General features: G+C 44.6%; 1 protein-coding gene across 1 annotated transcript in view; it reads left to right on the top strand.

The window, feature by feature from the left end:
* Positions 1 to 14,254, top strand: part of DNAH14 (dynein axonemal heavy chain 14) — a 334,473-nt gene that overhangs the window by 51,613 nt on the left and 268,606 nt on the right. Inside the window, exons 8-10 of the mRNA XM_086693941.1 lie at positions 4,120 to 4,182; positions 9,350 to 9,494; positions 13,632 to 13,763. Of these exons, the coding sequence (XP_086550067.1) occupies positions 4,120 to 4,182; positions 9,350 to 9,494; positions 13,632 to 13,763 (340 nt within the window). The remainder of the gene's footprint in view (positions 1 to 4,119; positions 4,183 to 9,349; positions 9,495 to 13,631; positions 13,764 to 14,254) is intronic.

Below are 14,254 nucleotides of genomic sequence, written 5' to 3'. Positions count from 1 at the left end.
GCCAACAGACACATGAAAAGATGCTTAACATCATTAATCAGGGAAATGCAGGTCAAAACCACAATAGGATATTACCTGCTACATGTCAGGATGACTATTATTAAAAAAAGAAATCACAAGAATTGATGGGGATGTGGAGAAAAGGGGCCCTCACTCACTGCTTGTGGGAATGTAAACTGGTGCGGCCACTATGGAAAACAGGATGGAGATTCCTGAAAAAATTAAAATTAGGACTACCGAACAATTGAGCAGTTCCACTTCTGGGTATCCTAAGAAAATGAAAAGACTACTTTGAAAAGATAACGCACTCCTTTGTTTCTGGTGGCTCTATTTGCAGTAGCTAAGACATAGAAACAACCAAAGGGCTCACTGGTAGAGATGAATGGATAAAGAAAAGGTGGTACCTATATACAACAGAACAGTACTCAGCCAGAAAAAAAAAAAAAATGAAATCTTGCCATTTGCATCAACACGGATGGGACCCTAAAGTATTCTGCTAAGGGAAGTAAGACAGAGAAAGAACTATACCACATCATTTCACGTATATGTGGAACCTAAAAACCGAAACAAAACCAAGACTCATAGATACAGAGCGCAGAGTTGTGTCTTGCCAGAGGGGAGAGGTGCTGGGTGGGGGATGAAACGAGTGAAGAGAAGTTACAGACTTCCCGTTATGAAATAAGTCACAGTGATGGAATGTACAGCCTATGGAATACAGTCGCGAGTGCCGTATTAACCATATGGTCACAGATGATAACTACATTTATTGTAGGCATCAGTTCACAGGGTCTACAGTGTCAAATTACTGTGTTGCACACCTGAAACTAATATAATACTGTATGTCAATTATACTGCGATACAGTTTTCTTTAGATAAAGGAAGCTTACCCATTTAGGTATGAAAACGCCCATCTTTTTGGATAAATATTGTAAGAAAAAGATTTTTTTATGGTCAGATTTAAGTTAACTATAATGACCGTGTATAATGTGTATAATGTATATAATGACCGTGCAGAAACCGTGTATTTTTCATGCATTGATTCATTAAATGAGTATTTATTGAGTTTGCAAGAACCACGCATTGTTCTGGATGCTGGAGAGACTGTTGAACAAAACAATTGTCTTGCTCTCAAATGTCTTGTAGTGGGTAAGAGGTAAAAACATAAATACGTGGAATACCAGGGGCAGAAGGAATGCTATAGAGGAAAATAGATCAGAATTAGGGGGCTGGGGCAGCTTGGTTCGAGGTCATCACTTAATAACTCATCCAGTTCTGAGTGACACGGCGGGACAAGGACACCAGGGTTTCTGCGAGTCCGATCCTTCACACAGCGGTCCCAGATTTGTTCTCCTAGTGTTTGTACCTGGTTTTTTTCTTTCCTTTTGTTCGTGTGTAGTCGACACCTGATGTCACATTAGTTTCAGGCGTCCGTACATTGTGCTGTGCACCACGCCGCACCCGTGAATGGTGCTGTTACCATAATTTTTTTGTTTCTAACATATGTATTTCCTTGTGGTCTGCTGCTACCTGGTGGAGACTAGGAGAAGAGATGTCATATCTTAAATGGTTACATTTGATATCAAATAGTTGGAATAACTAAGAACCTGAGGAAGTTTACTTTTATAAGAGAAGTGAGTGGATTTTGTAGCAGAGAAGTTCCTCACTTACAAAACAAGTATTGTGTACTTTTGCTCCACCGTTCTGGACACCGGAGGTATCATCGTGTAAAAAACGTGCAACGTCTGTGTTCCTGTAGAAATTCATTCTCATGGAGGGAGATAGATAACAAGTAAATAAATAAGATTATTTCAGCTGGTGATAGGGGCCAGAAAGATAATAACGCAGAGATGTGTGGTTGCTACTTTAAGTAGGACGGCCAGAGAGGTGCTGTTTAAGCGGAGGCCTCATTGATGAGAAGGACACGTCCACAGGGGGTCTTGAGGGAATAGTTTAGACAGAGCACATAGCGAGGTCAGAAGTTGGGAGGCAGGATCAAGGTCGGTGTGTACCCAGAGGTAGAGATGGTACCGCTGACGCCGAAGTGTCGGAGAGGTTGGTCGGCAAGGACGCGGGCTCTGGCTGTCTGTCCGAACCTGAGTCACATGCCGTGTAGGTGACTGAGAGACAGTTCTGAGAAGTTCGTCTTCAAGAAAATAGATGATCATCGCATCCCTGTAAATTAGGTGCCAGTGTAAACTGTCATCGTTGGGCTTTCCGCCGTCATCCTTGCCTTGTAACACATCCTTGGGGTTCGCTCCATTCTAAGTAATTTCAATTGATTAAGCTTTTGAAGCGTAGTTGGAACTGGGATGAGTCATCTTATAGGACATTTAGCATCAATAAGTCCGTGGTCAAAATGATTCATTTTTTTAAAATTCATGTTAAGCGAAGTATAAGCTAAAGTTTACACAGATTAAAACCTATAAATTCATTTGATTTAAAAATTTTATTTTTAACATTTTGTAAAGTTTTTTTTTTTATGACATATAATTGTAACAACATGTCAAGCAGGAAAAAGGAGAATCTGAAGAGTTAGTGGCTCACAGAGGCGATGTGCTGTGTCCGGTGCAGGGGGGGTTAGCGGCTTATGGAGGCAACGTGGTGTGTCCAGTGTAGGGGCTTGGCGGCTTACGGAGGTGATGTGTGTCTCGTGCAGGGGTGACTTGAGCTGCAGTGCCCGCCTTTTACCTCGTGGGCCGTCCCGGAGGACTTGTGCTGTGGCCCGGTGTGGACACTCATCACACTGTCATTGGGGTGATTCGTCTGGTTTCCACGGTTCTGGAGTCCTGAGGTTCTGTGACCGGTTGGAAGTGAGACAGGAACTCAACTGAAATGCCTGTTGGGAGCCTGATTTAGGTCACGTTACCAGATCTGAGGTGTTTCTAAGGCCTTGGGTGTGCCTGTTTGTGTGACATCATGGGACACTTTCTGAACTGCTTGCTTGTCCCTGGGGCTCCTTCAGTCTTCTGTGGTTCAGAATCAGCCAGGAAGATGGGCTGGTTCCGATTGGCCGCTCAGGCGGTCCTCTCCCAGTTGGCTCTTGCCTGCCGCGTAAGGAATCTCGCTTTGGCAAACAAGCGTCACCTTGAAAGTGTCACCAAGTGTCACCGTTACCATCCTTCTCAGACGGGTTCCTTGAGGTTTTAAAATTACAAATGCATCCTTTCAAAAACATAAATATTAAATATCAATATGATATACACTATCTTAATTTTTTATTTACCAGTATACAGTGATTTCTTACCAACGTTACTTTTCTTATCACTGAAAATTGAACCTTGATTCTTCTCGAAATAGAATCTCTTTTAAAACCAGTAAGCTAATAAAGGTATAAGGGAAAAGAATATATTTTTATAGATTTATATTAATTGGGATGTGGTAACTGGTGGGGTCAGGCGTAGGCTAGGGCAAAGGTAAGAGTCAAGAACTAAAAGTTTTAGCAGTCAAAGGCTTTATTGGGAACTAAGGTCTCGGGCGGGGTTCCGTGACTCAGGGAGAGAGAGAGAGAGAGGAGTTAGGTCGCGCCCAGGTGTGGTGGGGTGGGGCTTTTAAGCTGCAGCGGTTCCCGGGTGGGCCTTTTTCGCGCCAGTTCGTGCTGTCGCCCGGTGATTGGTTGACCTCCAATTCGTTCTGGCAGCTACTAGGGGCTTTTCATTGGGTTGCATTGGCAAGATGGCCGTCCCCTCCACTGTGGTTCCAGGGACGTCCTAACAGTAACTAAACTAATTATGTGTCTATGAGAATTATAATGAGTTTTGATGACATTTACTTTTCTCTGTTCTGTTGATAGTTTGGGAGAGAAGTGATGTGGTCTGGTATTTGCTTTAAGTAAAGTTTTTGATGAATGCGACCTGTTCTAGGACATCTAGGATTTCTAAGACGTTACTAAATGTATTCCAAACCATGAGAGACTCTTACAAACTGAGAATAGACTGAGGGTTGATGGGGGGGGGGGGGGGGGATGGGTATCAAGGAGGGCACCTGTTGGGAGGAGCGCTGGGTGTTGTGCGGAAACCAATTTGACACTAAATCTCATATTAAAAAAAAAATAAAATAAATGTATTCCATATAAATACATGACTTACAAATATAGAATGTAAGAAATATCTTTCCTTTCAGAATTAATAAAGCATTTGTTACTTGGAAATTGAATGTTAGAAGAATTAAGACAGAGAAGAGCAGGTAAGCTTAAAGAGGCAAATGCATTTTTAACTATGTTAAGGGGAAACCTTATCTTAAATATGTAGTATGGTAGCAGGTATAAATCACTTTTCACTCAGCGATTGCAAAGTCATGTCGCGGTTATGAGTAGGTTTAGTCAATCTTACTTTCAAACACCATTTTTGTAGATCGCACGTGATGATAAACACTGACGACATTTCCCAGTATGTCAGTCTGCGGCATGAGGAGATGATAGTTCTGTGAACAGCTTATGAGGACTTCCCCTGGTCGCTTGATTGACCTTTCTGCTTCCAGAAAGGGGAGTGACTACGTCATGGGAGTCAAATGGCTGTTAATCCTGTTTTACGGGGTCTCTGGCAGCCCCGTGGTGTTGTTGTTGTTGTTATTGAACTTTGTACTTTGAGGTAACTGTGATTGAATGCAGTTGTAAGAGATGATGCCGAGAGACCTCCTGTTTCCCCCAGAGGTAGAACCCCCAAACTCACTGTACAATATGGCAGCCAGGACAGTGGCACTGACGTCATCAAGATACAGAAGATTGGCCACCGCAGGGTCCCTCGTGTTGCCCTTGTACAGCCATACTCGCTTCCCTCCCAGTCCCACCCTCTTCTTAGCCCGTGGCAAGCACGACGCGGGCCCCCATTTCTGTGATTTTGTCTTTTCGAGAACGTTGTATAAGTGCCGTCATGCAGTATACGACCTTTGGGTCGGGGTTGGCTCTTCCCTGAGCGCAACTCTGGACTTCCATCCAGGCTGCCGCGTTTATCCGGCGTTCCTCGATGGCTGGGGAGCGGCGCGTGCTGAGACTGGGAAGTACACGCGCTGTTCTCCAGCGCTTGTTGACTGTAGGTAAAGCCCTCTAAACCGTCATATGTGGGTTTTTATGGGAACACAGGTTTTCATTTGTCTGGGGTGAATGCCCCGGAGTGCACTCCTGGGTCATATGGCGATTGCACGTTTAGTTTTGTTCTGTTTTTTCCATCCCCGACAGCAACGTAGGAGTGATTTAGCTTCTCCACCTCCCTGCCGCCATTTGGAATTGTCACTGTTCTTTTGTTTTAGGTATTCCGGCAGTTTTCTGGCAGTATCGTGTTGTGGTTTCAGTTTGCGTCTCCCTGATGATGTTGGGCATCTTTCCGTGTGCTTATGGGCCATCTGGGAATCTTCTTTGGTGCGATGTCTCTCCATGTCTCTCTGGTGAGATGTCTCTCCATGTCTCTGGTGGGATTGTTTATCTTTATACTGTTGAGTTTTTTTTTTTTTTTTTTTTTCAACGTTTATTTTTGGGGCAGAGAGAGACAGAGCATGAACGGGGGAGGGGCAGAGAGAGAGGGAGACACAGAATCGGAAACAGGCTCCAGGCTCTGAGCCATCAGCCCAGAGCCTGACGCGGGGCTTGAACTCACTGACCGCGAGATCGTGACCTGGCTGAAGTCGGACGCTTAACCGACTGCGCCACCCAGGCGCCCCAATATACTGTTGAGTTTTTAAGGGTTCTTTTTATAGTCTCGACACGAGTCCCTTGTGCCTGGTTTATAAACATTTTCTCCCAGATTTGGCTTGTCTTTTTTTTTTTTTTTAATTCAAGAATATTTATTTAGCATCTCTACGTGCCAGGCATGAGGCTAGAGTTAGCCTGCTTTGTGAACGGGTTAACGTAACTCTCTAGCCTCACTGCTTCGTTGGCCTGGGTGGCTTTGATGAGGAGAGCTGAACTCCTCCTCTGTTCAAGGGACACCCTTTGCTACAGGGGTGGTTGGAGGGAGGGGCGTGGGTGAGGGGTTGGGAGGAAGGGGGGTTGTCGATGGCCATTCGTTTCTAGGAGGCAGCATATGGTTTGATCACGTTTTCAGATCCGTCTGCCAATCTCGGTCTTTACTTGCTGTGTTTAGACCCTTGACGTGCAGTCTGATTATTTATTTGTTAGGGCTTAAGTTTGCCATTTTATTTTCTGGTTTCTGTTTCTTCCCTCTGCTTTTTGTCTGTTTCTTCTTTCTGTGGATTATTTGAATATTCAACTAAAGCAGTATTTCTCAGAATTCTATTTGGATTTTTCTATACTATTGTTTAACGTATTTCTGTGTAGCTGTTTGGTGGTTGCTGTTGGCGTAACATCATACATACGTAGCGTGCCATTTACTAGCGTTGCATTTTATTAGTTTGAGTGAACTGTAGAAACCTTACCTCTGTGTCCCTCTGCCCTCCCCCATTTACAGTACGACGGTCTTAGATGTTTCCTCCGCTTGTGTTCGGCACTGTTACAGTTTTTTGCTTCCACCATCAAATATACATTGTAAAACTCGAGAACGAGAACGACAGTCTGTGTGTTTTTAAAATGTATTCAGTTTGGTTTGTTTATCATGCTCTTGCTTCCTTCTCAATGTCGCAGGGCTCCTTGGGCTGTTTTGTTGTGTATTTCTGTTGCGAGAACTTACATTAGCCATTCTGTTAGGGCAGGTCTGCGGGCAGCAAAGTCTCCTGCTTCTCCCATGTCCGAAAGCGTCTTCTTTGTTTCTCTGTCATCGAAGAAGATTCTGCTGAATATGGGATTCTGAGTGGACAGTTCTTTCCTCTGAGCCCATCTCCTGGCCTCCGTGGTCATTCGAATTGCTTTTCTTCTGTAGACGGTTTTTTCTCTTGCTGCTTTTGACACTTTTTCTTTTGGCTGTAGTTTTCGGAAGTTTTGACTTTGATGTGTGGTGGTTGGACTTCTGTCTTTATCCTGTTGTAGTCACCTGGCTTCTAAACCTCTGGTTCGTGCATCCATTGACAAACTTGTTGCATTTTCGTCCATATTTCTTCAAGTGTTTTTAGTCCTGCCCTCTCCTTCCTCTGCTTCTAGGACTGGGGAGGCAAATGCTAGATCTTTTTTATGGTCCTGCTGGTCCCTGAGGGTCCGCTTATTTTTTTCAGTCAGTCTTTACTCTGTTGTTCAGATTGAATGCTTTCTGTTGTTCTTCTTTCGGTTCACTGATTTCTCTGTCCACTCCGTTCTGCTGTTGAGCCAACATACTGAGTTTTCCATTTCAGTCATTATATATTTTTTTTTTTAATTTTTTTTTCAACGTTTATTTATTTTTTTGGGACAGAGAGAGACAGAGCATGAACGGGGGAGGGGCAGAGAGAGAGGGAGACACAGAATGGGAAACAGGCTCCAGGCTCTGAGCCATCAGCCCAGAGCCTGACGCGGGGCTCGAACTCACGGACCGCGAGATCGTGACCTGGCTGAAGTCGGACGCTTAACCGACTGCGCCACCCAGGCGCCCCAGTCATTATATTTTTTAACTTATAAAATGATATGTCTTCTGTTTCTCTGCTCACCACCACCCAGGGAGGATGACCTTCCCTATTCCCTGCTCAGCTTTCCCTGAAAACCCCCAGAGGACCGCTAGGGAAGCTCACTACCAGTTGCCCGGCGCACGATGCCAGGCTCTCCACGTGGCCTTCCCCCCCTGTGGTATCTCGCTGGGATAGAATGGTGGTTGTTGAAAAGTTTTCTGTCTTGCTCGGCTGCCCCTTTCTGGCCCTCGAGCCAGACAGCAGGCGTTTCTGTCCGCACCTGTTGGCATTTCCAAGCCTGGGCTGTAGAAGGCAGAAGAAGACGCACCTGATGACCCTGTCACTCCTGGCCGGTCTGTCTTCTCTACCTCTCGGTGTCTTCTCATGTTCACTTCACATGTAACGTTCAGAGTTTTTAGTTGTACCTAGAGGGAAGAGTAGTGAAAAGTACACTTACCCCATTTTTATAGGAGCCAGGACCTGAGTTTTAAGAGATTTCTGTGATATATGTTCTAATGCCAAGCAGTTCAATCTTGTGAGTCAAGTTTGCGAGAATGTATTTAGCTCTCTAGTACAATACGGTGGAAATTTGTTGGCGAGTTCCTGGTAACACCTTTGCCTGAATAGTCATCAGATGATGCATTATTTTTCTCTTGTCAGATCTCACCATCACAGTTCTAAATGTTTTCATGCTTTCCCCACCTATAATTGTTTTCACAGTGAACCCTCCCTAGTTTCCTCATATCTGTGTTAAAATACACACATAAAGTCAATTATATTTTTTTAAAGGAAAGAAGGAAGCTTTAAACAATGCTGGGTAATGTGGATTCGTTACTATGTGAATCTTCATCATCATTCTCTTGTGAATAAATCCCAAGACGGGGTTTGATTTTTTTTGTGGCGGTTCACCTTCTGGAATGTGCCATCTGTCTTTAGTATGATTTCTTTTCTTCCCTGTACTAGATACCCAGGGGAGTGTCCATGAACAAATTCCACCTCTGTGAGTAGCTCCAGGTTATGCGGGGCCTGTGTCATTTGAGGAGGCCTTTATGACAAAGACCACAAGGCCTTGGGGAGGGGGAGGGCAGTGAGAATAAAGGGCCCAGGGAGCTTCTTCATGGTGCATAAAGCTTTCGCCAATAAAATGGAAAGACAGGAAAAGGCTAATTTCTGATGATTGTCTTTTTATATAAAATATACCAAAATCAGCTATAAAAGTTAGCCACCCCACAAGGGATCGGTGAAGGGCAGAAGCCCCCCCCCCCCCCCGCCCCCTTCTTTGATACACTGTTGCACAGGGAGGTTCGCTTTTCTTGATCCAGTTTTTCAGGAGCCTGGTCTCTTTCACTTTGCTCTTTTCTCCTTCAGTTCTGTCTTGTGTTGTTAGAAGTGAGAATACTCACCTTTGCGACCACGACCGGACCGGCAGAAAGGGGCAGAGGAAAGAGCAAGGCCCATCTTTTCTCTTCTGGGACACAGGTGGTTGGAGAACTTAAGAAACATTCTCCAAACGGTTCCCAAGTCTAGCTAATTTTTCTTCCTGTAATTGGGGAAAACATAAATTGAGGAAAAGTATTTAAATTTAACAGGGGAAGTATAACTTATGTTGTACATCGCTGCCTACTGTTTCAAAGTTGTTAGAACTCAGTGGCGTAAAATTATATCATCACTTGTTTGCCCTCGTATTTTTTTACTCAGCACACCCAATACCAGAACCTTGCTTTCAACATTATCAGCCAAACAAACCCCATTATGCTTATGTTTATTAATGTCATTTAAAATAGATATAATACATATGGATACAAAACAAATTACACGGTTCCCTCTAAGTGAGCTGTATTCATTTTGAACAGGAGCCAGATAAGTCTGGAAAGTTTTTACCTTTCAGGTCATTTTTGTGCCGCCATCTTTTTGGGGCTGATGAGTTATTTCAAGGCTGTCTGCTCTATGTAAAGGGACTTTGTGAAGATGCAGTTGATGGCAAACATGGAAAAGAATATGAAGAAACTCCATCTGCCATTTGCCTCATCAAGGTGAGGAGCAGCATACTACTGTTAGCCTCTGTTTGCAGGTAGAAACCAGGAGGAACAAAAGGAGTTTTGAATCAAAGGAACACCTGTCTCTAGGTCCAGAAGAAACCATCACTACGGATGACTAACGTTCCAAAATAGTTGCAAAGAACATCGTTTCCATGGATAGTCATTTTTAATAATTAATAACATTCTTTATTAAAAAAAATTCTTTTAAGTATATTTACTTGAGAAAGAGTGAGCAAGCAGGGTAGGGGCAGAGAGAGAGAGAGAGAGACAGAGAGAGAGAATCCCAGGCGGGCTCCGCACTGTCAGTACAGAGCCCGGTGAGGGGCTTGAACTCACAAAACGTGAGATCATGAACTGAGCTGAAATCATGAGTTGGACGCTTAACTGACTGTGCCGCCGAGACGCCCCTAACAACATTCTTTATACATAGTTTCATCCCTCAATTCAACCTAAGTCTGTTATGAGGCCATTTCTTTATTTTCAAAACTCTAAATGTGCAATATCATTTATAAATAGTAATTTCTAATATATAATTGTTAGCTACCTGCGATGTTCTTCTCTCTCAAGATTACATGGCAAGAAATTGTCATAAGTTGCCACTTGGAGGTTTTGCTTCAATTTATGGGTTTTTCTGTTCCACAATTCTAAGAAAGGGTGACCTTCTTTTTAAAAAATTTTTTTTAATGTTTTTATTTATTTTTGAGATAGAGACAGAGCATGAGTAGGGGAGGGGCAGAGAGAGAGGGAGACACAGAACCTGAAGCAGGCTCCAGGCTCTGAACTGTCAGCACAGAGCCCGACACAGGGCTCGAACTCACAGACTGTGAGATCATGACCTGAGCTGAAGTCGGATGCTTAACTGAGCCACCCAGGCGCCCCAGAAAGGGTGACCTTCTTAATGAATGTTTTAGTTTATATAGTTCTTTCTTTTTTTTTTTTAATGTTTTATTTATTTTTGAGAGAGTGACAGAGTGAGGGTAGGGAGCAGAGAGAAAGAAGGGAACAGAGGATCCGAGCGGGCTCTGTGCTGAGAGCAGGGACCCTGATGCGGGATTCGAACTTATGAGCAAAACCATGAGATCGTGACCTGAGCCAAAGCCAGACAGTTAACTGACTGAGCCATCCAGGCGTCCCTAGAATAGTTCTTTCAGAGAGGTTAAAGTATATAGAACTATATGTTTTAAGTGTTTAGTATACAATTGAACAGGATTCCAGCAGCTTTTGCTTCATTTACCCACTGTGTGAAGGAGGTACTAAAAGTAAAATTGATAGTCATCTAGACTTAAAAATAGTGAAAGGATTTGATAAATCAACTCAAATTGGATAATCAACTAAAAAATTAATTGTGTTGACTATATATGTGTAATATGGTTAATACCTATAAATCAGCGTATTTTTAGAATTGATTATGTATAGTGGCTGATACGTAGATGCTTAATAAGTAGTCTTCGAGTGAATAAAAGAATTAATGAAAAAATGAATTATTACAGATGAAGTGTATTTTTTATAACTGTATTGTATAACTGAATTGAATCCTTGTTTCAAAAGGATTAAATTCAAGTTAAGTATGAGACATTTCATTGAAGAGTACTTTTATATGGTTTTATTCTAGAAGGAAATTGGTTGGACAGCTATATTAGATTGTTTTATGAGTGACCGAGTCACAGAATTTACCAGTTAATGGTGGGCGTCAAGGCAAAGGAAACTTTAGTATATCCGTGAAGGCTGTGCCTCATGGATGGTAATGCTCACAGAGTGACAGAGAAGGGATGATAGGACTCTTCCCTGGAGACCTTAGACCCTGTAAATATTTGTCAATTACCTATTTTACGCAGAGGAGATGGGTAAAACTAAAAATGAGGTATTGTTAATTTTCCTTTGCTTACAGTTTATTGGAAGAGATGATTCTTTACATAGAAAAATGACTGCTAATTCTAGAGGTAGTCCCTCAACTTTGCTAATCATTCTAGCCAACCAGGTAGCAAAATAGAAGGCAAGGAGGATTTATCGGTAAACGATGCTTGTGAAATACTCACGCCCCAGAGATTCAGGGGAAGCGGAGACCAGCCTTTGCAGTGGAAGTCTAGGCGTGTTGCGGGAAAGGAGGACGTGATGAGCTGGGCCGCGCTGGATTTGAGGAGCCGGAGAGCTGGGTCGGGTGGGGGGGTGATGTGAATGTGAGGAAAGCGCTCAGTTTATGTTAGATTCGAAAGTTAGGTTGGGTCTGAATGTTGGGCCAAGAATAGCAGACTGAGGGAGAGCTAGGAGCTGAACCTGCTGTGAGCGGGGGCGCTCCTGGTGGGGGTTGTGAGGAAAGTTCGCGGGGACAGGAGTTCCTGAGACCCACTGGAGAAACCAGGCCCAGAAGGAGGGACAGCAGGGATTCGTAGCCTGGAGAACCGAGTCGGGGGTCAGGAGTCAGAAGGTGGACTGCTGGGGACGCAGGTACCAAGGAGGGGTCCCCGAGGCAGGTGTGCGCGTGCTGTGTGGACGAATGTGCGCCACAGGGCCCGGAGCGAGTGTGCGCGTGCTGTGTGGACCAGTGTGCGCCGCAGGGCCCTGGAGCGGGTGTGTGTGTGGTATGGTGGGCAAGTGTGCGCGTGCTGTGTGGACGACTGTGCGCTGCGGGGCCCTGGAGCTGGTGTGCGCGTGCTATGTGGATGAGTGTGCACCACAGAGCCCCGGAGTGAGTGTGTGTGTCTTGTGGATGAATGTACACTGAAGGGCCCCGGGATGGGTGTGCACGTGCTGTGGTGAGCGGGTGTGTGCTTCAAGGCCCTGGAGCAGGTGTGCGCGTGCTTGTGTGGATGAATGTGCGCCACAGGGCCCAGAGCGATTGTGCACATGCTGTGTGGATGAGTGAGCGCCGCAGGGCCCCGGAGCATCCGGAGCATCCACAACAGATGGGAAAGGGCCTGCGTTCTCATTTCGTCCAGACCTAGGGAGACCGGTTTATCCAAGGCCATAGAACCAGCTGGAGAGTTGGATTTGCGTTCAAGAATAATTGTGTCTTGGGGGCTCAGTACTTTGCCTCGTGAAAATGTGAGTGTTTGTGTCCCACCCCTGTTGGGGGAGAGTGCAGTGGGCGGTGCTAGTCATCTACACGTTTCACAGGCTCCCCGCGCGGTTCTTCTGTAGAGTAAACTCTGAGAATTATTCTTAACAGTGATTGAAAGTTTCTGAACATGTCATTTTAGGAAAATTAATGTGATGTCACTTTGTGGGGGAAATGGAAGGCAGGGAGAGGCAAAGAGATGGTTAGAGCACTAGAATAATGCAGGTGTGAGCAAGAGTGACTTCAGTTAGTGGTTGGCAGTGAGCTCAGAAAGGGAGCGACATTTTGAGACACCCTTTACTGGAAAGATCAGGGCCTGGTAACCAGAAAAAGGACGAGGAGAGGGAGAACACAGAGTTAATCCAGAATTTTAAGGTTAGGGGAGCACTTTTCAATCTTTTTTTTTTTTTTTTTTTTTTTTTTTGCAAGCCTACACTTACCAAGTATTAGAGTACCACTCGGGATAAAGGTGCGTGTTTGTTGGTGAAAATGCGTTTTGGTGAGAGAATTAACACATGGTGGGAAAAACAGGAAAACACCGCAAGGAGGAAAGGCTACTGGGCTACCGTGAGTGGGTGAAGTGTCTGTGTGCTGTGGGGCCCAGTAGCACAGCCGATGGGATTTCCCCCGTGCTGCATTCCGAGTGAGCTCATGCACACTTCACGTCATTTGGATTATTTTAGCCTCTTTATCCGATATTTAGTGCTCATATCTGTAATTTTGCACGCAATCGACATTTCAAGGGTAAAAGCAATTCCTGGGTTTGGTGGCTCCCCGGGGCTCAGATATTTCAAAACACCTCAACTCCTGAGTTCTTCTGCTTAGGCTTAATCTTCGTTACAGTTAAAATAATAACGTATTTTTTTCTGTGTTTTATTAAGATGTAGTTTAACTGTGAGTGTGTGGATTTGAAGAACACGGAAAGCATTTGGTGTATAAAGCATAATGTATATGAAAGAGAGTTTAAAATATGCTCTTTATGACATGAAAGGATGACCAGAATATTTCGTGTCTTTTTTTTTTTTTTTTGTAACAAACTTTGACTTTCCAACATTCAACATCTATCGGGTGAGTAGCTGGATAGGTCCCGAACGTATTCTCTGGATGGATTTTGTGAAGAACAGGCACGGCAGGCTACCCAGGCAGTGAAACAGCTTGAGGATATCAGAGAGAAGGCTATTTGCGAAATGAAACGTACATTTTTAAAGGTAATTCTTTCATTCTCTCCTCTCTCTCTCTGTCAGACTGTAACATACTGACCGAAGCAGCGTCTCCCGGTTGCATGCCTGGAGGCGGAGTTAGAAATGGGCAGGCGGAGGGACAAAGGTGGTTCCTTAGGCCAAGCAGCTAATGCCGCATGGTCACCGGGCGCGGGACACTTTGCAGGGGCCGTGTGGGGTGCAGGTGTACGCGCGTGCAGGTATATCCCCCCACCCCCCAACCTTGTGAAAGTTCGTTTACGCCACTTTGCTTTACAGCAGATGTATATGCATAGCTGGTTTGTTAGCTGAAATCCAGAGAGGATGTTGCTTTTACAAAAAAAGGCCAGAAGCACAGAGAGCCCACCGCGTCTGTTACGGGGCAGCGAGGGCGCCGGCCCAGCTCCTTCCCCAGGCCCCATGCAGCCTCCCTTGGGCGGGGCTGCCAGTGGAGGTGTCTCTGAGCATCAGTTAGTTTTGTGCAGCTGTCAGCAAAGCCT

The sequence above is a fragment of the Puma concolor genome, chromosome E4 (assembly GCF_028749965.1).
Source record: "Puma concolor isolate L17-30 chromosome E4, mPumCon1.1.hap2, whole genome shotgun sequence".
In the NCBI taxonomy this organism is placed as follows: Eukaryota; Metazoa; Chordata; class Mammalia; order Carnivora; family Felidae; genus Puma; species Puma concolor.
Note: the sequence above shows the minus strand (reverse complement) of the source record. Positions and strands in the feature narration are given on the sequence as shown.